We start from the raw sequence: 23,138 nt of genomic DNA, 5'->3' as shown, positions 1-23,138 counted from the left end.
ATTCTCTGTGCAACAAAAATCTGCATGAAAATTAGAAATAATGTTCTTTTGTTCTTTTTATTTTGCACAACCTGTTATAGATCACTAGATGGATAGATATAACTTTATTAATCCCCAAGGGGAAATCCACTTCGGGAGCTCATCAAAATAAAAATAAAAGCAAAATATATAAAAAACAAAAAACAAAACATTATCCAGTCAGCAGGGTTGAAATCTAAAAAAAATAATAATAAAAATACAATAAAAATAAAGAAAAACTTGAGAGCTACCAGAATTTGATGCGTCTTGTTGAAGCGGATGTTCTACATTATTAACATGCTTTTAGTTAATGAGGAAGGAGTACAGGTCAATAACACTGAGAAATTTAACCAGTGGCAGATCCTGCAGTAGCAAACTAAAGCACACAGTTAAAACATTATGAGACATATCCGCTCAGGACTATTGCGCTATGAATCAAATTAAAAAGGAACTTCTGAAAACAGTTCACCAATGCAACGAAATATGAGACTTTATATTTACCCTTCACGTTGCAAGATTTGCTGGTTTTATCAGCATCACTATAGCATCACTATAGCATCACTATAGCATCTCTTTAGCATCTCTTTAGCATCACTACACGTAACAGACTGTCAGCCAATAGAAAGCGACCTCACAGGGTTTAAAAGTGGAGCAGCTCGTACCAATGTTTAAAAAGGTAAGTAACGTTATGTTTAGTTGCGACTTTACCGTGCGATTTACATAAAAAAACACCAGATATAAGCAGATATAATAAACATGTTATTATATTGATAGATTTTTTGTAACACTTTTCTTTGCCTTGCATTTTCATGGCTATAGTTAAAAGCTGTTTTTCATTTCCACCCCTACGTCTTAGACTTGAGATGTCCCGGTGTCAAAGTTGACCCACAGGACTGTCATGTCTTTGTTGCCCGTGTAGCATCTGAAGTGTTGAGAATAGGAGAGCGAAGTAGATGGAATAGAAAGAGGTATCTGAACACAGGAAACATTTTTGAGCCCTCCCGGACAACAGGTACGTTTCCGTTTGTAAATACTGGTCAACTCTGGCCTCGTTTCTCTCCCAGGAATCAGTGGGAGCGAAGTCATTCATTCATGCTGCGTTAGCCGAGCAGCTAGCTGTTGGCTAACAGTAGCGGTAATTGTGGCACTGTTGTTGAATTGGCATAAACAAAACAATTGGCACTTTAAATCGAAATACTTAACAGCTATGATTGAAATTAAAAATCCTTTAAACTACATTTGAGTGGTTGCTGTGAGCTCAAACCCAGTTTTAAAACGACAAATTGGTAACTTGGCATTACTCGGGATTAGCCTCTTAGCATATCCATTTTTTGTTGTTTGATATATTTATTGGGACTTTGCAGCGGTTTGTTAATTTCATCATCTGCTTTGTTCTGTGCTGGTATAATTTATGTTACGATTTGTCTTTTGTTGATAACTCCACAGTTTGTTTACAAAACCCTGCCACATGCATTCAGTTTCATACACTGCCAGGATCTTTAATAATATGCCCAACTACATTTACCTCAACATGCATATATTGATTTATCTAATAAAGTCAAACCACCCAAAAGATGGAAGAAAAGATGAATGGATCACTGCCTGTTGTCTCCCCGGAGTATCTTCATCAGTGGTGAGTCTTCCTCCTCACCACAGTGTGGCCGGATCTGGTTATAGCATCAAAGTCCTGAATGGCAAAGTGTGATGAAAATGAAATGAAAGCATGTGCAACCAACTGCCCTTTGTCTTTTTTCCATTTTTCTCCTTGATGTCATTTGGATTCTATGCCTTTATGAATGAAAATTTCCCCTGTGCACTGTTCTTGCATATTTATTGAGCTTCAGTACAGAGAGAACAAAAGTGTGGCTGTCTGATTATGTCTGTGAAACTTCAGTCACGAGATTGACTGGGAACTAAAATTGTAGGATTGTCATGTGATATGAATAATAAGCATGTAAGCAACTTTTTAACCCAATCACTCATTTATTTGTTAAACTTAAAAATATGGTTACATAGAACAGCTACGGACATAACAACAGTGCTAAATACAATAACCTAGTTGTCAGTGATGCTTTGAAAGTGGCAATTTATGTCAGTAAAATAGCTATATAATAATCCTGAATTTCTGCTTGAAGAAAAACTATCTATCTGTCCAATACTGTAAATAAAACAAGTGGAGTGCAGATTCCACAGATATCACACAGACATTAATTCAACTTCATGAAAATGTTATGTTTATGTATTTATCAAACAAAATGATGTGTGGTGACTGAGTTACACTCAGTTGCACTCTGAAATACAGAAAATATTTTTGACAAAATAAAAAGGTTGTACACATTACACTGGTCTGGACACACTGGACTCACTTTTAACTCCGCAGCACAACCCAGTCCAATTTTGCTTTTTAATTTATTGTTGTTTCACTTGTTCTTCTTAATTATTTTTCCACCGCAGGGTTCAATCTGCCCAACAGTTCCACGCTCTCCAGGCTCAGTATTCAGGCTTCAACCCCAACCATCAGTACAGCTACACGGAGAGGCAAGGGGAAGAGGGAGCCACGGCACACATGGCTAACCCAGCTCCTATGATGGATCAACAGGAGCCTACCAACCTAGCAAAACGTATGTTGATCCCTTTTGAAGAAAAAAAAAAAAGCCTCACTCTATGTCGTACCTGGTTGTGGGTCAGATGAAAACTGTTACTTTGTCAAAAAGTTTTAACCCACAGCAAGTCCACCAAAATAGAACTACCTGATGAAAATACTTTTACTGGTGCCTGGTGGCAGCATTCTTTTACAATAAAGCTCTTAGTGACCCCTTGTCAAATATATTTAGTTTTAGTATATTACTTTTCTGCTATTTTGCATAGAAGTTAGGCATACTGCCAAACAGCAGAAGTGCAATAATAATACGTCATGTAAGATAAAGTCCAACAACACGATAGTTCAGAAAAGTGCAAAAGAGAAGCTCAAAAAGTAGACTGACTTTAAGTTCTTTCTTTTCCCCTCTGACTTCTTTTAGCACCAGCCAAGAAGAGAGGCAGACCAGCTCAACCCAAGGAACCCAAGGCACCCAAACCTCCAAAAGTACCCAAGGCACCGAAGCCACCCAAGGATCCAAATGCACCAAAAGCCAAACCTGGTCCCAAGCCCAAGAAGGCAACTGAGGCTAAGTCAGACGGAAAGCAGGAGAAGATAGATGAGAGCTTCAAGAAGGTGAAGAGGAAAGTTGACCGCTTCAAGGGAATGTCAGAAGAAGAGGTCATGAAAAAAACTCTACCAGACCTGCTGGACTACAACCTGGACTACGTCATTGTAGGATTCTTTGTCCATCTGTTCTACAGTAACACCAGTTTGTGGGTTATTTGGAAGTAATTTGCTTCAAAAACATCTTTGGTTTTTCCATTTCAGATTGGTATCAATCCAGGGCTAATGGCAGCTTACATTGGGCGATGGTTTCCAGGACCTGGAAATCATTTTTGTAAGTTTTGTGATAAGAATAATTTAAAATGTAGTTAGTTTATGGTTTCTTTTGCTTGTCTGGTTTTCTATAATGATCACAGGATGCTGAATGTATTTGGCTGTTCAGCCATTTTTAGAAATTCAAACTATGTGAATTACCTTTGTAAAGCCAAGTTTCAGTTTCAGGACTTTTTAATTGGCACTTTTTACTGAACTGATCTTTACTGTAGTTTTTCCATGTCATGAATAAACATTAATCACAAAGCCATAAAACCATTTACTGTAACTTTGTCAGCTGCAGAGATGAACAACTGGTAACTTTGATTTCAGGGAAGTGCCTGTTTCTGTCTGGATTTACTGAGGAGCAGCTCAACCACATGCACGACACCACCCTGCCTGTCAAGTACAAAATGGGCTTCACCAACATGGTGGCCCGGGCAACACCAGGGAGCAAAGACCTTTCAAGGTACAGACATATTAGACACATTACTGACGTTACCTTTCAGAGAAGAATTTCCTTGTAATGCTGCATCTTAACCATTTTTCTTTTGTTTTTGATCACAACAGCAAAGAGTTGCGTGAAGGAGGCAAAATTCTGGTAGAGAAGCTGAAGAAATTCAAACCTCTTATTGCTGTTTTCAATGGAAAATGTGAGCACCCTTCTCCTACAGTGAAACACTACATTTAAATTTATTCACTAAATTGAATTAACAATATATTTCCTGTTTTCCTCCTATCAGGCATCTATGAGATGTTCTGCAGAGAGTTGTTTGGTAAAAAACCACAGAAACTTGAATTTGGTTTGCAGCCACACAAGATCCCTGACTGTGATGTGGTGAGAACTCCGACATGTCACACTTTTTTTTTTTTTTTTAAAGGATTTTGAAGAAAGTCTGACACGCTTCCGACCTGACCTTTCTCCTTTATGAATCTAATGTGCATGTTTCTATACCATTATCATTACCACCATTATACATTATATATATGCTATCTGTCTAAACTTGCATCTTGCATCAGTCCGTATTATTTGTACAAAAATCTGACAAAATCATGCTGGTTTTCAAAATGGTATAACCATTATAACCATAGACTAAAAATTCAATGCCCATATTGAAAATGAGCAAAACTGATTAGCAAAATATGAGGCATCTAAAGCAGTTGTCCTGTGTAATGATGAAAAGACAGATGTTTCAGAAAGGAAGGCGGCTGATAGTTTTTCCATCTATAAAATGCCCTTTTAAAGGAAAACCTTGTAACTGACTGTCTGTTCCATTGCACAGGCTCTGTATTTGATGCCATCTTCTAGCGCTCGCTGTGCCCAGTTCCCTCGTGCTCAGGACAAAGTTCACTTCTACATTAAACTAAGGGAGCTCAGAGATCACCTGAAGGGCATCCGAAGACACACTGAGATTGAAGAGGTCAACTACACATTTGACCTGCAGTTGGCGAAGGGTACGTCTGGGTCAAATGAATGTATTTTTGTGTTTTGGCAGTCAAACTAAAAGAGGAATGAAAATCCTCCAAATGATTTTTCATACTTGCATGGTCAAAATATTTTATGGGGAACTCACATTTATTTTAAATATAAGTAGAAGCAGCATCTTTGTGATAATGCATTTATGGTCAGTTTTCAACTTTTTGTTTTTCCATCAATAGAGGACGCAAAGAGGCTGGCAATAAAGGAAGAGCAATATGATCCAGGTTATGAAGATGCCTATGGTGGAGCATATACAGAGAGAGGACCAGAGGGAGCCAAGGCCCAAAGCCAGACCAATGGTCACTGCACGTTCTCATCTGGAGAAAATGCAGGTAAAAACACACACACATTGCTGATCCTGGTGGGTGGGAGCTCAGAAACAGCAGATGGTTTTGAACCTATAATGTAGAAAAAAGAAAAGAAACCTTCTCAGGTGGTTTGGATTCTTTTAAACCAGATTTTTGCCTTTTCTCTCTTACTTCAAATCAAAAAATTCAGAAAGATCAAACAGGTTTTTTGTTTCACTGTGAAAAACCTGAATATTCATATGATATGGCAAGGAGAAGCATTGAAATTCTAACTATTCCTAATAAATAAATAAATAACTGAAACGTTAACCAGCAGATGAAGCCGCTGTAAGTTTACTAATTGTTTCAGCTCTGCTTGTGCCTTGTCCACCCAAATGAATGAAACTCCCAGGTTTTCGAAACACAAGCAAACCCACTAATAAAAGGTGTTCGAGCCTTTTTCAGCCATTGAGTTTGCCTTTCTGTTCAGATTGATGGCATAACTGTAAGGAGTGATTAAAATCACAGAAGCTGACAGTAGGGAGAGATTGTCTTTAAAGTTGACACTGGCTTCACTACTTCCCTCTCATTGTGTCATCCCAGAATCCCAGGTCCTGATGTATCTGGTGTGTCTGTGCTGTGATGTTGAAGCAGAAAAAGAGCTGAACGTCAGTGTGTTCACCTGGGTGTTGTGTTTCACATCAGTGCAGAACAGAACCAAAGTCAATAAATAGCTTTATTTCATCATCAAATTCAGGCTCAGGTCATCTGACCTGAGCCTGAATTTCACCTGTAGCCTTTTCATTGCCAACAAAAGCCAGATGTGGGCAGTCCCCAGGGACCACGAAGGCTTTTGCCTAACTGCAGCATTGGAGGTTCAAATCCGACCCCCAGCTCATTGGTACAGGTCATTCCCATCTTCACCACTAACTTGAAAGTCAGAGAGGAAAAATTTGGCGGGGGGAATGTTCAAAAGCCGTTAGCAGGACGTAAGATGTTAGCTTTTTTTTTTTTTTTTTTTTTTTGACCAGTGGAAAAGAGGTGATGTAGATGTGACACTACATTCAAACACAACCTGTATAAAACAATTCATCAATCCAAATGTTTGCATAAATAACTGATTTAGTTAGGTATTTTATAATTACATTTTCCTGGAATATTATGTTTGAGGATACCATACACTGAAGTAGACTGATTTGAAATCAATTAACATTTATTTAAAGCTTCCTTTCAAACTAATACTTAAATGGCAACAGGTATTTCCACAATAACTTGAACAAAGAGTGATCCAGTCCAACTGAAATCCCATCTTCCACTTTCCGAACACTAACCATTAAAAAAAAAAAAAAAGCTCAAAATGTTTGACTACACTTAAAAAAAAAAATAGTAAAACATTAACATTAAAGTTTAATTCATGCCTGGAACTGGAACAGTTACATTTACATGTTAGAAAAGGTCATTCATTTTACTCATACATTATTATTTCTGCCACCTGCAGCAATAAAGCTTAACATAATTTAAAATTAAGTCATACATTAATCGAAAACATTGTATACTTCCTTGTGCAGGTTGATAAAACTATTTACAATGCATGTTAAGCTGTGCATGTTTAGATTTACTTTTGAAGTGCGTTTACGGCCCTGTAGGTGGCATCAGCTCATCAGCTCATTTGCTCTGTTTGTCCAGCAGAAGCCCAGGAGGCGACCACGTCACAAACGGCAGATGGCCAGCTTCCAGACGGAACGTGGATGACCCAGTCCTTTGCAGACCAGATCCCAGATATCAGTGGTGGACCAAAGGATGGCAGTGTATGAGAGAACAGGTTTTGACTCCCACTTGTTCACATCTTCACCTCTTTTGTCAGCTCTGAAATTGTTTTCCTCTTTATTAGTGTCAGAGTGGAATATATACACATAGATGGACTTTTTAGGAACTTTGCAGAATATTCTATCTGCATTTTATTTTATTTGTGATCTTGTATACATGTACGATCATCTTCATGGCAGTCTTTTTAAATATGTGAAATCAGGGACTTGACAATGATGCTTGACTGTCATTGGAGGAGATCATGTATTTAAACATAGTTTTGCCTTTGTACTGTACTGTACTGCACTGTGGTGCAGTAGCTGTAAACATTCACATCTACTCTTTTATCAGTAGATAAAACAGATGGTTATTTTATAAGCTTGTCTTACCAGTGTGAGCTTGTATGAGCCTCTTTGTGAAATGAGGATGCATTAATATTTTTACATTTATGGTGCTATGAACTGAACACAATGCAAAGTGATCGTCACCAGACTTATTATTGGATGTCGGAGATTCCACAGAGGGAATTCCTGGTATGCCTTTCCAATATAATGTTACAAAACTCCTCCTGAACATGTCTTATTGGAATTTTTATCATGTTTTTCTTTTAGGAATTTTAGAATTGTTTTGTATCTTTATGGAAATGTCATTCATAACGAATTTTATGAATCATTTGTCCATTAAAATGTCCTGATGATGCTTTTTCTACATTACTGTTTATAGTTTTCTTTTTGGGGTGGGCTGATTTCTTTTTCTTTTTTCTTAGTTTGGGGCCAATTCATTTGTTTTTATTGAAATGTAAACAAGGGCAGTACATTAAAACGCAGACAAAAGTCAGCACAAAAGAGAAGTCCTCACATGCCGGAAGGTTGTAGCTGATTGTCTCAGATAATGCCAGTTACAAGGTGTACACCTTTGATCGATCGTTGATTAAAAGCTGAATAGTTTCAGCAACAATTGTGTAGCATTTTCACATGAAATGCAAATCTGTACTCCAGTTGCCAAGCAACCTTGACAACATATGACCTTTCTTCCCCTTAAAACCCATTACGGTCCTTGGTTTTGGCAGTAATGCTGTTAATGTCTAATCCCCCATCTTCCTGTTTTTTGCTGCTATATTATTTAGCATTGCGCAACGAATCTTGGAATATTAGGACCTTAAGAATGTATCTATCAGTGCAGTTGCATCTTGGGAAAATAAGGACACATTTGTTAGCTGCATTTGACAGAGATCTGTTGAGAGCAGCCTCTTTTTTTAAGTTACTATTATTTATAAATCAATGAAAAAAATGAAAAGTCTTCTTCCTCCCTGGTTTATGGTTGATCATGTGTACATGTATTTCTGTAATTTAAAGCTTTCTGTCAAATTTATGCCGATGTGATGTTTGGAGGTTTGGCAGAACTGTACAGGGGTAGGGGAGGGAGAGAAGGCCCAGGTTCCTTGTCGTCTCACTGGAGATTTTTGTTGCAATCTGGGGTGGTTGATGAGGTCAAGGTTTCATGTCATCGTCTACTCCTGTCTGGTCTTTGAGGTTTGAGCCAGAGGACAATTTTTTGGAGTGACACACTACAGAGACAAGAATGAAAACCAAAAAGGGTTACTGTTGCTGCTCTCCCTTAATGACAGTGATATCACCATTATGACATCATTCCCAGCGGTTCAAAACCTTTTGTGTGGGTTCTCTGCTGGTTCTCCAGCTTCCTCCCACAGTTCAAAGGCAAGCATTAACTGGTGACTAAATTATCCGTAGCTGTAAATGTGAGTGTGAATCGTTGTATGTGTCCACGTGTCGCCCTGTGGTAGACCAGTGCCACATCCAGGCTGAACCCCACCCTCAACCCAACATCAACTGGGATAGACTGCACCCCCCCATGAGGCTGAGCAGTCCAGGGGAAGGACTGATGGCTACAGCCTTGACCTACTCACACACCTGTTGTTTCTCTGGCCTCCTCTGCAGAACGCTGTGGCTGCCATCAACAGTTTGCAGATGACTGTACACCCCAACTGTATCGCACTGCCACAGGACAGACGGATAGAGATTAAAAAACACAGTTCATCCAGAAGTCTGCTCAGTGCTGTCTGGTTAAAAGCTAAGCCTTTATGAGCAGAAGGTTGGACATAACATTAAACAGTAAACTTTTCTGACACAATTAAAAAATGACATCACCTCAGAATTACAGTGCACGTAGTTCGTTTTGAATGGTTTCCTTTGATTTCTTTGACGATTGTCTAGCACACCCCCGACCTGCAGAGGCTTCATCAGCTACTTTCAGAAAGACTCATCTTACCTTTTAGTAAGTATGCACGTCAGTTCCAGGGGCAACATGAGGATGGTCAGCAGATAGAAAACCCCTTTGACAGGAAGGAACTGTGTGAGCTGAGACCACAGGGTGACATCATCATGACTCTCCCTGCAGGCCTCACACAGGACTGTCTCACACACAACATGAATGCAATATATAAAGACACTTGTCGTTAGATTATTTCAATCAGATCAGATAAATGTAATTGGATAATCCATAGAGGCCTTCCCAGAGTCTGTGTCGCCAAGAAAACCTATTTAAGCATGTTAGATTTGAATGGTTGAAGGCCATACAGATGTTCTATTATTTCTGAAGAGACAGGAGCAGATCAGTCATCAGCGCCGTCTGGCTCGTGGTCTCCTCACTATACAGCAATGTCATCCCTGCCAGCATCCTGCGTACCTGACAGACGTCATCACTGAAGAAAAGTTGCTATTTGCCTGGCATCACCAGACGTATTATAAGACTGTTAGTATTGATGGAGTTGGTCAAGATCAAGCTTGTTTAAAACCAAAATTAATATGCTTTCATGAAACTAACTTTCTTTTAGTCTTCGATCAGTTACTGAGTACAGCTTTTATTTTAATGTCAGTGCAATTAAATACAGATCTTATATGTCAATGAACCATTCAGATCAATTTTAGTCCCCCACCGGTGTTGAGGGCAAACCTTTAGGCTCTTCAGCCCTCTGATAACATGCATTAGATTTTTTTGAGAGTTAATGAAGGTAAATCTGTCAGACTCTGTTTTCGTTGTCTTGTACACTTCCTGCTTTATTTTGAAAACCTTGTGTTCCATGTTGTTGTTTGCCATTTACTTCCCCTCTTTGTTCTTTTCCCCGCCATGAGTTGATTCCTAATTTGTTTCACCTGTGTTGGTTCCTGTGTATTTAAACCCTGCCTCATTCCCCATGTCTTTCAGATTGTCTTTGTTACCTCCCGTGTGCTCAGCTCTCTCACATACCCAGTTGTTTGCTCCCAGTGTATGTTTGTTTGCCTGCCTGGTCCTGCCAGCCTGTTTGTGTATGACCCCGGCCTCCATTTGGATTAAAAGCTCTTGCCCTACTGGACTCACAACCTCTGCCTCGCTTCCCCTTTTTGCACCTGGGTTCACTCTCATCAGCTCTGACAAAATCCAATCTGAGAGAGCAGCTGACACCTTTTAATGTCTGTGTTGAGATGATATTATTGCTTTACTTTCATAAGACTTGGTTTTTCTGAATATGTATAATATGTCATTTTCCTCAAAATCCTTTTTGAACTTGCTGCTCAGTAAAACGATTCCAATATCCTTGTTAGACTGGGAGCAAACCCCTGACCCCACTCCTCACCCGTCCCTCTTACTTCTTTTGATGTCAGCAGGGAGGTTCTGCGTGACGCTGTGGTCAAGCCACCCGTGCTCCTCTTGTGTAGGATTTAATCCAGTCAGCTCTGCTTTCTTCACCAGCTCACAACAAGCAAGTTTGACTCCTTCCACCAAACTGGGGGGAAGACATGGTGTCCTAACAAGGTCTGCAGAGAGACAGTTGATCAATATGATGATGAAGAATTAATTAATAATTTTTTTTTTCTAGGATGACATGGAGGAGTTCACCTCTTTCTCTAAGGAAACGGAGAGCATCCATGTACCCATTGTGACAGATCTCAGCCAGCATCTGCCAACAACAAATGTAGCTCATGAGCACTCTTTGTTTGCTCTTCGCGTACAGTAAAGAGAACTGACTTGACTCTGACATTGAATATGTTCATTCAGTTTGTAGATGCTGGAGAGAGGTGGAGTACAGATTGTCCTCTGCTGTGAAACCTCTCAGTACCTGAGCACTGGGAGGTAAGAAGGATGTACAGATGCGGTGAACATTGCCCGTGTTGACCTGGATGCTGACGTTACCATAATGCACCTCAAAGAAGTTGAAAGTCCCCTCAATGGGGCAGATGTCGCTCTCACCGGAGAATGGAGCCACAGTTATGGTGTTTCTCTGCTCAAATAGTGGCATGTTGTTGCTCAGGGCTCCATCCATGTAGTGCTGCATCAAAATCACATCATTTGTAATTCACACCCACTTTAAATGAAAAGGATCAGCAATGGACATTAGACTACATTTGAATGTATATTTTTTGTCACTTCTTTTTGTCCCTGTTTCTGCCTAGCAGCTGATATCTTGCAGTACCAAAGTTCTTGGCCTTCTTCATAAAGATGGAATATGGAAGAAGAAAAACATTGACATCAGATGCAGATAAACCTTGTAATGTTCACAATCTCCCAGTAAGATTCTGCTCATACAAGTACTCCTAACATGGGTGCAGCTGTACCAGTAATCTGAGTTCTGATAAAAGTTCTGATTTGAGGGGCTTTTCAGAAAAGAACACTGTAAGCACGTGCTGTATAAGCATTTCTTTCTGACAGCTATAGCACCGAATGAGAACATTGGGACATGGAAGTGGACTGAACTGCACAGATATCAACTCACCACTCCTCGGTAGGAGGGTGGGATGAAGCCGCAGTAAACAGGGAAAAAGCAGCTGCACATCAGAACCTGCAGAAGGAAGCAGGAAGCAGTTTAAGAACTGAAAACCATCTCTTCTCTAACAGGTCTGTGAGCCAGTCAGAAGAGAGAGGCTCTGACTCTGACTGACTGTTCTGAGTGTTCGAGACAAAGGCCAAACACTGCCAAGCTGAATGGTGGATCTGGGTGGGCTGTGTTTGGAGTATGGCTAGTCCTGACTACTTTGGTATTTCATCAAAAGCTTACAGAATTGTGGTCTGCTGGTTTTAGTCTGGACTGTGTGTGTTTCACTGTGAACTGAGCACTTTCACATTGGTAATATAACGCTTAGGTCTACTTTATATCAAAGAAATGATAGACGTCTACCTATATATAATGTTGGGCCTTTAAATCAACAGCGCTAAAAGCTCCACTCCTGTCTGTTGGGTCTCTTTCAATCATTTAATGAAGGGTTTGGTCTAGACCTGCTCCATATATAAAATGCCTTGAAGTAACGTTGTTATGATTTGGTGCTATATAGATAAATTTGATTTGATCAGATCTGTTTGGGTGCCTTTCCTCTTCTGCTTACTGTTGCTGGTACCTGAATGAGCTCCTCTCTGCTGTCAAACTCTGACACTAAAACGTTCTTCCTATCAGCCATTCTGGTGAGGGACACACAGAGCCGTCCAGAGGCCCGAAGGTGGGCGTCCTCTGGAAGCTTCTGCAGCAGGGATGATCGTACTGTCCGCAGCAAACTGAAAGTCGGATGGAAAACTCCCAGTGTGTGCTTTCTAGCCTCTTTGGCCATGGTCAACACTTCAGCACAGAACTGATCTGAGGAGGAAAACAGATTCACGGAATTTATCAAATGCATCATTTTCTTTGCCCTTTTTTATGTTCTCAATAGTGTGCACTTTCTTTCTGAGCTACAAAATGCATTCTGGGTAATGTAGGGAAATCAATCAAGGTATTATTTCAGCTGCTTTTTTTCTTGCCTCACTGTTTTTGTTTTATCACTGTGAGTGACATGAATATTCTTTGCTATTTATTGAAAATAATTATTTCAATTTTCTTTCTAAATCAACAAAATACCTGACAAAAACATTATTTTTACACTGATATACTGCTAAATATTTCCCATGAGATAGTGAGTGGTCAGGGGGGAGGATGTTTATCCCCCATTCAGCGCCCTGGGCTTTGAACTCCTTGCTACATTTGGAATTTGCCCTTATTATTGCATGATCTGTCATTGCCCTTAGATAACATGCCCCTGATCTTTCTCTGTGACCAGGAACCTCAATTATTGCTGGAAGAAAAAAAAACAAAAACAGGGAACACATAACAAACACAACTTTCACCTGCTCCTTAATATATTCTTATTATACTAAACAGATCCATATTCCCATACTGCATTAAGAATAAAGGGCTGGGAAATAACTTTTACAAAAGCAGTGTCAGACTTCATTTGTTTAAGAATATCGATTTTACATGTGTACATCAATAACTGTGGTGAAAAATAACATCAAAAATAGATATGATGTTATTTTTCAAACATATTTTTTTACACATTGATGCTCAGTTTCTAGCTGAAACACCACAATATCTGTTCTAAGCTTACAGAAACATTGCATTGACTGACAGGCGGAACAGAAGTGTACTGATCTGACGTGTGACATGACATATTGATGGAAGAGCTGGGAAGATTCTGCTCTGGAATGGGACTCACCAATGGGAATCCCAACGGTCAGAGCTGCAGCGACCAGACAACCAGAGGAAGCTCCACCGATTTTAGCAGCACCATGAACCAGATGTGGCACCCACTGCAGTAGACAGCTCAGAGCTCCCAGGTGGTAAATGCTCCTGAATCCACAGCCTGCAAAGGAGATGTTCCACTCCTTGTCCCAGTTAAACATCTTCTCTGAGGTCTCCATCAGCAGCGGGTTTAATGGAAACTAGAAGCATAAAGATTTTATATGTTGCTCTCTCTTCAACCATCTCTGAGTTCAGCTGGTGCAGGGTGTTTGGACGCCATCCAGTGTTTCACACACACCTATAACTGATGTCTTATCTCCACCACACACAGAGGTGAAGTGGGCAGCATATCTGTTGGCTGTGGGATAGTGTTGCAATACTTACTAGTTAAACGTCACAAGTTTCAAAATAGAAAACAAGCTGGAATAACTTGACATGTGATACAACTTTCATCCCTTACCTAACCAGCATGAAATCGAGCACAAGATGTTGGGAAAAACAAAAGCAGATCAACAACTATTGACTCCCTGCTCAGGTTCATTCTTGATTATTGGTCCAACTGACTTCACACCGGTGTTTTATTTATTATCAACCACTACAAGACAAACATATCATATGAACTGCAGCGATTTGTTTTATTTCCAGTTTCATTTTTTTCAACTCTCTGAAAAGCAAAAATATGTTTAGATTTTTGAATTTCTGTCTAAAATCAAAACAAGTTTTCAGCTGCACATCAAAGAAAAAGTCTGTAGGTGCTCATTTATCATATATATTGAAATCACAAAACACAGGAAATGGTTGCATTCATTTATTCAACATCTTCACTTCAATCTTCAGAGCAGTAGGAAACATTTTTACTTGAATGCAGTCAAGGGCTACTGATCATCTGTTTTTTTGTGGTTTGAGGGAGAGTGCGTGGTGTTACGGATCCACCCCACAGCTTCACTCAAGCCCCAGCCTCTACCTGCGCTTTCAGGCATCTCCACGGTGGCTTCAAACCCAGATGTGGTGCTGAGTGAAGGCGTGGGGGGTGGAGTCAGGGGCATGTGATCTGAGTCGCCATGTTTGTTGCAAGTGATGGTGAGGCTGGAGGTGGGCGTGGCCTCTGGGGTCACTGGGAGAGCACGTGGGTCCTCCTTTCTGTTATTCCACAGGTTCAGGCCTAACGGCAGGCTTGTACATCTGTGCAGAGGTGATTCACTGGTGAAGACAAAAGGTGAAGACAAGAATTCATCTTATTTTGACAACAGGCAAGTCTCAGGAAATTGGATTTCTTTTGTTTTTTTATTTTTTGGGTGGGGGCACCCCATAATTTTTAATTGAAAAACCGCCAAGAGTTCTACAAGAAAACTGTAGAATGTCTGAACCCATGAAACAAAGACACAAAGTGGGACGAGAGACATAATCTTTACATTGGATCCCTGTCCTCGTGGTCCACCCGGTCCTTCCACGCTTGTTTGTATATGTCCTCAGCCATGCTGTAGAGCCAGCTCATGTCCTTAGGCACATCTGGGATCCAGTCCACCAGTCTGTAGAGTTTCATCAGAGCATCAATTTAAGACTCACAACAACATTTTCTGAAACTTGTTTTCCACCCTAATCCTCCTGAGAGCTTATTGCTACTGCTAATTCAAAACTCCTGCCCCTAGTTAGACTTTTAGATTAAAACATCCACCGTTAGAAAGCCACAATACACAGACATGGAAGTCGGTACTAACTGATTGTGTGACTGTGTATTGATAGTGGTGTGTGGTCAAAATCACAATGATTGAACATTGATGTAAATGAATACAGGTGAGTGCGGTGTTAGGCTACCTGTGGGCTAGAGAGTAGGCCGATCTGAGGGGAAGGGTGCAGGGGATCTGCAGGTATGAGGTCACCTTCTTAGGGAGATACTCTGTCATTCGGGACAAGAGGCCAACGGTAGTGTGCGATTCTCGACAAGCCTCACACAACACTGACACAAATGCAGTAAGACACAGAAACAGTTAACGGGGATTTCATCACTCACAGGGGAGTCAGCCTGGATGGCAGCCATTACACTGACCCTTTCTGATGTCAGCTGGGAGCTTCTCTATGAGCTGTGGATCCAGCCAATCATGTTCTTTTTGAGGAGGCTTCATTTCCATCTGCTGTGTGTCCTTGTTGGCCTCCTCAGCATTAGCCCGCTCCTTCATCAGCTCACAACAAGCAGGCTCGGGTGAGTCCGTCTCTAAAGCTCTCAATGGGGATTCACTGCTGATCAGATCTGCGAGGAGCATTTAAATGAATTATTTGGACTGTATTGTATTTGAATATGTATAAAATGAGCTTACTGTGCTCCTGCAGGAAGCGGAGAGCATCCATGTAGCCCTTCTGGCAGATCCCAGACATGGTCTGTAAAACCCAAAAGTACTTGATGAGGTTGGAAGATAAGAATTGCTCATCTGCAAAATTTAAAAGGAGTTTGCTGTCAATCCATCATCTCTTTGTGCTCCACTGCTGGTTTAGCAGTGTCACATTGAACGGAATAAATGAAGTTCTTGTGTTTATTCCTCCTGCTGTTTGCTACCCCAACACGTTTCTCAGAGGACAGGAGCTGGTGCGACTTCAGTGGCCAGGCCCAGGGAGTGCTCTCTACAGCTCTGGGGGAAACTACTGTCCACAGAGCGGCCCACCATCTTTGAGCACATACTGTACTCAACAATCTGTACTGTGAGCCTGCACAACCACGCAGGGCCTCTACATTGCAGGACACTTTGAATTGTGAAGCAGAACAGATGTATGATGTTCTACCGGTACCAGATGATCTGAATCTCCTCAGGAAAGGGTTGGTGTGAGAACGTATACGCTGAGATCTTAAAATGAAGACTTCTTTCTGGGTTTATTGTGAGCAATGATTGGGGCTGTTGAATTCAGAATGAATGGTTCCACACTGTCACAGTGGAGTTCTGCCTGCTGCTCCACTTACATCAGTGCTCACAGACAAAGTTTTTAGTTCAAGCGGAACTTTAATAACAAACTTTCGAAAAATGTTTTCATCTCATTTTGAAAGAAAGTAAGATGTTTAACCCACATCAAGTACAACATTTTACTTAGTGATATAAAATATCAAATACTGCTCACGTTTCAGAAAAGGGCTTGAACTCATAATGACTGAACAAAAAAGAAATATTGACCTTTCAGTTGTTGTATGTGCATTAAGGAAAATCTCTGGGAATATATGATTTGGTCTCTGTATTTTTATTGAGTCAGGTGTGGACCAACATTTTTGAGATTTTACAGAGACCAAATGCTGTTCTCAGAGAACTGTTTTAATGTAATAGTATCAACAAGTAACCATAGTTACCAAGTTGCACTCTCATTTCATTGCACAATCCGTGCAGCGATTGTATTCCATTCTATTCCATTTTCACAACTCAACTGAAAATGTTTCCTGTTGCTGTTCCATCTTTCAGCAGGCAACCAGACTGAGATAGCAGACAAAGACATAATGCGTCTCAGTGACCAGTCTTGATACGAGAAACACAACTTTCGATTTTGTGTGTAATGATCAATATCTGTTGCAGCAAGTAATTCGATCAGCCATGAGTCAAATCAAAGCAGGCTAAAAGACAGGACCACATAAATATTATACACACACACACACACACTGTAACATTAAATATAATATAATATAAGTATGAAGTTGTTTGGTAAATGAGCTGGAACATCCCAAAAACCACTGAAAACCAACTGCTGCTACCAAGTGTCATAATATTCTGCATCTCACCGCAGCATCTGGAGGGAAGAAGGTGTTGGCCACTCTGTGCATGTTTTCTGAGGTGACCTGGATGCTGACATTGTTGAAATGCACCTCATGGAATTTGAGGGTGCTCGACCGGGGACAGACGTCGCTCTCACCGGCATAAGCAGAAAAGGTTATTGTGTTTTTCAGGCGACATCGGGGCAGGTTGTCACTGATGGCACCGTCCACATAACGCTGAGCGGGAAAGGAGGGTGTTTGTAAAACATCAGAGTGATTCAGGGCCACTCACTAAGAAGCGGACCGCATGTCATGTAGCCTGTATATACACGTGTAACCATTTATGGATTATGCAATGACTCTGTAAGTGGCAAACTGTCTTGCAGTTTGAGTAGACAACCATCGGCAATAAGAGAGTAGCATGACAACAGGATGGATCTTTTGAAAATCTATATTTGTTTGGGTCTGCTGGTACATTTTTTCCTCAGGAAAAGAGATTAAGAGGCAGTTTATCTCCTCCAACTTCCTTCTTCTCTCTCTCCACTCTACTGTTATATTAGAAGGCTAAAACACAAAGTGTCAATGAACTCAATGAATCACACCATCAACATCCTGAGATCAGAGAAAGGTCACAGCTAAAGTGTTTGCTGGTTTACTCACCACCCCTCGGTAGGTGGGTGGAATAACTCCACAGTAGAAAGGCACGAAGCAGCTGCATAAAAGGACCTGGAGAAAAAAAAGGACGTGATATTGAGTGAAAAACCTTCTGTATGGAAAAACAACAAAAATAAGGACAATCTGGAGTTTCAAGATTCAACTTAACTCCCAAATTGTAAAACGCACCTGAATAAGTTCCTCTCTGCTTTCAAACTCTGACACTAATACATTCTTCCCGTCAGACACTCTGGTCAGGGACACACAGAGACGTCCGGAGGCCCGAACATGGGCGTCTGCCGGAAGGCTGGAATGCAGAGAGTCCTGCACTCTCTGCAGCAGGTTGAAAGCTGGATGCAGGGGCCCCACTCTGGACTTCCTGGCCTCTCTAGCCATGAACATCAAGTTAGCACAGCATTTGTCTGCACAGAGAAACACCGTCAGTTGTCCAATTATTTGATCTCCTTTTACTTCCTTAATTGTCACTTAGAGCAAATGCTGGATAAAGCTTATAAAAGACATTTTTATTCTTTTTCACCATCAGGTTGTGTCACCTGGCTGGCATGTTTTCAAATGAGCTGAATGTCAAGGATTTCTGAATTTACAAAAATCTGATGTTTCAAAATAAGAGTCAATGATCCCAGCAGTTTTAGTGTGTGTCTGAGAAAGAGATCAACGGAGTGTGACATAAAGCAGTGATGTCACACTGACCTGTGGCTGTGACTTGACTTTGATATGATGAGAAAAGCTTTAAGTCAGGCCTGTGGAGGAGCAGCCACCTACCCAGAGGGATACCAACACTCAGCACTGCAGCCATCAGGGACCCCGCTGAGGCTCCGTACATTTTGAAAGCGTCTTGAAAGAGTCGAGGGAGCCGTTCAAGGATACAGCTGCTGGCTCCGACATAATAAATCCCCATAAAGCCGCAGCCTGCAAAGGAGATGCTCCACTCCTTCTGCAAGTCAAACATCTTCCCAGTCACTGCTCATCCACCACACAGACCAGCACAGACTACATGTCTGCTGGAGCCCCACTCCACGTCGGGTCCACCTGTGAGCCGCATCCAAAGGTGGCCTGGCCTCCAAGGAGGTGTTCGGAGGCTGCTTTCCTATTGGCTGGGCAAAGTCACATGAGCGAGCAGGCCTCACGCGGTGCTGTCCTGTCCCGGGACTGTCCCTTCAGAGTCTCACAAACATCCTGTTTGACTTTTTAAGAATGAGCATCCCGGCGGTGGACTTCGGCGGATTCAGTCTGAGTGAGGGAGAGATCTCGGACCGGGAGCTGCACAAGCTGAGCAGAGAGCTGCAAACAGCTTTCACTGAAGTGGGCTTTGTTTTTCTGCACAACACCGGAATCACTCAGGAGGAGGTGAGGCCAGCACACATCCAGATCAGCTGCGCTTCTGCTCAGCATAAAATGCCTCATATGTGTTCCTGCAGGTGGACCGAGTCATGCAAGTGTCCAGGAGCTTCTTCCTGCAGCCAGAGGAGCTGAAAGGGGCCTTCAGCAGAGGAAGTTTCTCCAACAACCCCAACCACGGCTGGGTGTCTCTGGAGACCGAGAGGTGAGGACCCGGAGCAGCTCAACCCCTCCGCTCCAGGTCCAGACTTTGAATCCGCTCTGCTCTTCTCCAGGTTGAACCCACGGCGACCCGGAGACCTGAAGGAGGCCTTCAATGCTGCTTCTCTTCAGCCTGACATTGTAATGTTTACCATCAAATATTGAACTTTGATCACTTCGTGTGTCAGGATGTGATGGTGGCACGGAGGCCATAGTGCAAGTTCACCGATAAGGTTTAGTGCTTTTCTGCGTTAAATACCGGAGATATGTGTGCAGTTATCTAGAAACTGTCCCTCCGACATGATAACTGTGAGCATGTCCCCGCACTTCCCGCATCTTTGCTCTCTGTCCCCGCACTTTCAACAGCCCAAAAAAATCTGAACTCAAATGTTAATCTCTCTTTTTTTAATTAGCAGATTTTAGTGGGGTATGAAATGAGATGATGTAAAAAAAACATTTTGTTAGGGGTTTAAATTACTACTTGAATTAATATTTACTTTGTTTAATAACTTAAATCAATTTAAAAAAAATAAAATTAAAATCAAAGTGAGATACGATCATAGCCCAGCAAAATATGCCTCACCCTTTTGAGTGATGTTTTTATCTTTCATTTTTAACTTCTTCCCAGTACGCTTCTCCCCTGACGGATTCAGATTTTATTCCCATTTATATTTGTAACTGTAAGGTACGGTCTCTTACGGTTAAATGTAAAATCAGTGGAATAGTACATTTAGCATTTTGTTCCCATGACGTTTATCCTTCGCTGCTGCAGCAGTGTTACATTTATGGTGAAACATGTTCATCCTCTCCATCAGCCTGAATTCAGACCTCCACCTCCATCAGGGTGAAATAACTGGATCCTTTTTTTTTCTCTGTTGTCATGGTGACTCCATTGATGATGCTTTTTATAGAGGTTGTGCATGCGCACAACTCAAAGTGAACACACTCAGATCCGCTGGTCTGGATATGGGATATCCCCGGATATCCCCGGGGTGTCTTTGGTGTGATTCAAACATGTTCAGCCAGCCAGCCGCGAGGCAAAAAACTGTGGACGGTATACGGTACTGTATATTATATATTATATTGCCTATTAGGACTGAGGAAAAGTTGACGTGAATAGATGTGAATTTAGTTAGCTAAGGTAGAGGTGGGTGTTATGCTGGTGCGTTAGCTGCTAAGGATGAAGAGGTGCAAGTAAATGTGAGAGGATGATAAATCACTCAATAGATGTCTGAACAGTTTGTCCCCCTCACGTCTAAAATGATGGCTATGCCCCAGACTGTGAGGTCATTTTTCTTCTTCTTTTTAAGCCAAATTGGAGTCTCTGCAACAGAGAGGTATTTAAATTTCAATTATTAATAAAAGTCGGAAAATATGCGTAGGGCTCTACTGTTGTTTTCTTCTGTGGTAGAAATGGCCGCCATCAGATGCTGTGCCAGGGTTCCAGGAGATCCAGACCAATTTCTTCCTGCGTTGTAAGGAGCTGAGTCTGCGGGTGCTGAGGGTGATGGCCCACAGTCTAGGTCTGGACCCAGAGGTGTTCCTGAGTGCCCACCAGTTCATTGGAAGTATGTATGGGACATCAACACTGTCCCACAGACAGTGGCTGAGTTCAGGACATGGCAGAGATTTGTCTTGTACCCTAATAAGGGCTCAACCAGCTGCAGTATTTAAATTTTAAGCCAAAATACTTACAGGATGTTTACACTCCTGTCAAGGAAGTGTTGTTTTTTTATATTCACACTGTGTACAGTTTTTATGGCTGTGCAATCATCATTCTATCTTCCTGTTGTTTCCTTTATTCTATTTTATTATTATTATTGTATTCCATGGTTAATCTATTTTTATTGCTGCTGGACTGCAATAACAATCCAGTTTTCTGATCTAATCTTGGGGTTAGGAGCCTCCCCTCTAAGCACTGAGGTTCACTCTGTGCACCGACAGTGAAGGAGGTGATCTCAAACTGCTTTGTGGAAATTGTATATTTGGAGGAATTTCATTTATATCTTTGGGTTTTCAGAGACAGAGAAGCTGTCAATTAATCAGCTTTGACTGTGATTAGAGACAAGGAGCTGTGGACAAGTAAATGAAACAACATTCATCTATAAAAATAACAGTTTCTGTTCTGCGTTCCTGAGATGTTGAGTTAACGTTTTTTCACTTTAGAAATAAATAAAATATGACATTTTCCTAGGGATATCAAAACCTTTGCATACACCATGTGCTGGGACAGCTGAGCCTTAGGGTACCTTCCTGTCCTCATAGCACAGCCAAAAATAACAAACTCCCTTTATGGTTGATGTAAAGTACCAGGTGAATCTGAGAGGTGACTTTTCTCTTGTAGCTGATGTGAACGGCACCACGCTGCGGTCTCTGTACTACCCACCAGTGAACAGTGAGAAAGCCAAGGAGGGTCAGCTGCGATGTGGAGAGCACTCTGACTACGGCAGCATCACACTGCTGTTCCAGAACTCTAAGGGTCTGCAGGTATGTTCACATCTCCATCTCTTCAGACAAATTACAAAACTTTGATGTGACAAGCTATCATGTAACAGGCTCAACTAATCCTTTCTTTTTAAATTCAAAAGCCTTAACAGAAAATTTTCATGTGCCAACATGTGTAATCCACCTGTAATCCACACTCAGGTCCGCAGACGTTCAGGTGAGTTCATCACTGCTCCCAGCATCCCTGGAGCTGTCCTCGTCAACATCGCTGACCTGATGCAGCGCTGGACCAGCGATCAGTTTGTCTCTGTGGTGGGTCAAGAGCACTTTTTTTTTTTTTTTTTCAGTCTGTGTGAGTTTAGACAGTCGGAGGGATTTAAGATATGAGTACATACAAGAAATGTCATGAGTGTCCTTAAGTCTTCTACATGGAACCTGTACGCATTTAGAAATACAACAAATGATTCTGAATATTGTACCTGGATAGAAAAGAGGGGCTGGCATTTTTATCTGCATGGACTGCTGGTTTAAATCTATAACCAAATGTAATACCAGTCAGTTTACCTACAGAGCCTGAGTTATATTGATTTTATTCCAGCTGTTCTGCAGATGTCTTTATACTTACTGACACTTGTATAAACTGTGTTGAAATTGAATCTTAATACTCAACATAGATTACATTTCAATTTTGGTGGTAAAATATTGTAATAGAACATTTCTTTTCACAGACTCAACTTCATAATTGTATTATAAATGAACATGGAATAACGTTTGTGCAATGTACTTTTGTATGATAGGAGTCTAAAGTTTCTTATCAAAGTTATCACTGTTTTCTCAGCTTCACAGGGTTCTGCTCCCCCCTCCTGGAGACTCCAGTACACGTCAGTCTCTGGCTTTCTTTGTCCAGCCTGATGATGAGGCAATGATTTCCTGCTGTGACGGCTCCAATAAATATCCTCCGATCTCAGCAGGCGACTACCTAACCGATCGCTTTAGTGAGTCATATGGACAAAGCTGAGTTTTAAGCCAGTAGTTCTGATCACACACCTATTATGAAAGTGGATTTTAAAGTCATGTCGTGTCTATGGCTCTGGATCCCATAATTGTTTTTAATAAAATGATTGTGAGCTTCAGGCAGTGTGTTAAACAAAAAAGGAGCAAACATC

General features: G+C 41.2%; 4 protein-coding genes across 6 annotated transcripts; 2 read left to right on the top strand and 2 right to left on the bottom strand.

The window, feature by feature from the left end:
* Positions 1–905: 905 nt before the first annotated feature.
* LOC115056564 (G/T mismatch-specific thymine DNA glycosylase) lies at positions 906–7,756 on the top strand. 3 transcript variants are annotated; one of them, XM_029523098.1, is made up of 11 exons: positions 906–1,030; positions 1,577–1,651; positions 2,473–2,639; positions 3,039–3,331; positions 3,428–3,497; positions 3,809–3,944; positions 4,046–4,128; positions 4,219–4,313; positions 4,759–4,930; positions 5,135–5,287; positions 6,932–7,756. In XM_029523098.1, exons 2-11 carry the CDS (start codon positions 1,593–1,595, stop codon positions 7,054–7,056), a joined length of 1,353 nt encoding a protein of 450 aa, XP_029378958.1. In that variant the 5' UTR covers positions 906–1,030; positions 1,577–1,592; the 3' UTR covers positions 7,057–7,756. The 3 variants fall into 3 exon arrangements, with proteins under 3 accessions (XP_029378958.1, XP_029378957.1, XP_029378959.1); XM_029523097.1 differs by having other exon boundaries at positions 6,929–7,756; XM_029523099.1 differs by lacking the exon at positions 1,577–1,651 and having other exon boundaries at positions 909–1,030; positions 6,929–7,756.
* A 1,577-nt stretch (positions 7,757–9,333) lies between these two features.
* Positions 9,334–13,750, bottom strand: LOC115056906 (patatin-like phospholipase domain-containing protein 2). Its single transcript, XM_029523685.1, has 7 exons — positions 13,564–13,750; positions 12,439–12,671; positions 11,820–11,885; positions 11,166–11,375; positions 10,946–11,006; positions 10,696–10,863; positions 9,334–9,479 (listed from the first exon to the last, which is right to left on the bottom strand). The coding sequence occupies exons 1-7, from the start codon at positions 13,748–13,750 to the stop codon at positions 9,334–9,336; spliced, it is 1,071 nt and encodes a 356-aa protein (XP_029379545.1).
* A 714-nt stretch (positions 13,751–14,464) lies between these two features.
* On the bottom strand, positions 14,465–18,937 carry LOC115056904 (1-acylglycerol-3-phosphate O-acyltransferase Pnpla3-like). Its single transcript, XM_029523684.1, has 9 exons — positions 18,751–18,937; positions 18,157–18,389; positions 17,974–18,039; positions 17,341–17,550; positions 15,905–15,965; positions 15,637–15,807; positions 15,405–15,546; positions 15,002–15,118; positions 14,465–14,789 (listed from the first exon to the last, which is right to left on the bottom strand). Exons 1-9 carry the CDS (start codon positions 18,935–18,937, stop codon positions 14,465–14,467), a joined length of 1,512 nt encoding a protein of 503 aa, XP_029379544.1.
* Positions 18,938–19,182: 245 nt separating this feature from the next.
* LOC115056183 (2-oxoglutarate-dependent dioxygenase htyE) lies at positions 19,183–23,134 on the top strand. The gene is made up of 7 exons (XM_029522450.1): positions 19,183–19,335; positions 19,407–19,531; positions 19,602–19,668; positions 20,939–21,095; positions 21,872–22,014; positions 22,174–22,284; positions 22,811–23,134. Exons 1-7 carry the CDS (start codon positions 19,183–19,185, stop codon positions 22,988–22,990), a joined length of 936 nt encoding a protein of 311 aa, XP_029378310.1. The 3' UTR covers positions 22,991–23,134.
* The last annotated feature ends 4 nt before the right edge of the window (positions 23,135–23,138 follow it).

This window comes from Echeneis naucrates, chromosome 16 (assembly GCF_900963305.1).
Source record: "Echeneis naucrates chromosome 16, fEcheNa1.1, whole genome shotgun sequence".
NCBI classification, from domain to species: domain Eukaryota; kingdom Metazoa; phylum Chordata; class Actinopteri; order Carangiformes; family Echeneidae; genus Echeneis; species Echeneis naucrates.
The sequence above is the reverse complement of the archived record's forward strand: the minus strand, read 5'-3'. Positions and strand labels throughout refer to the sequence as shown.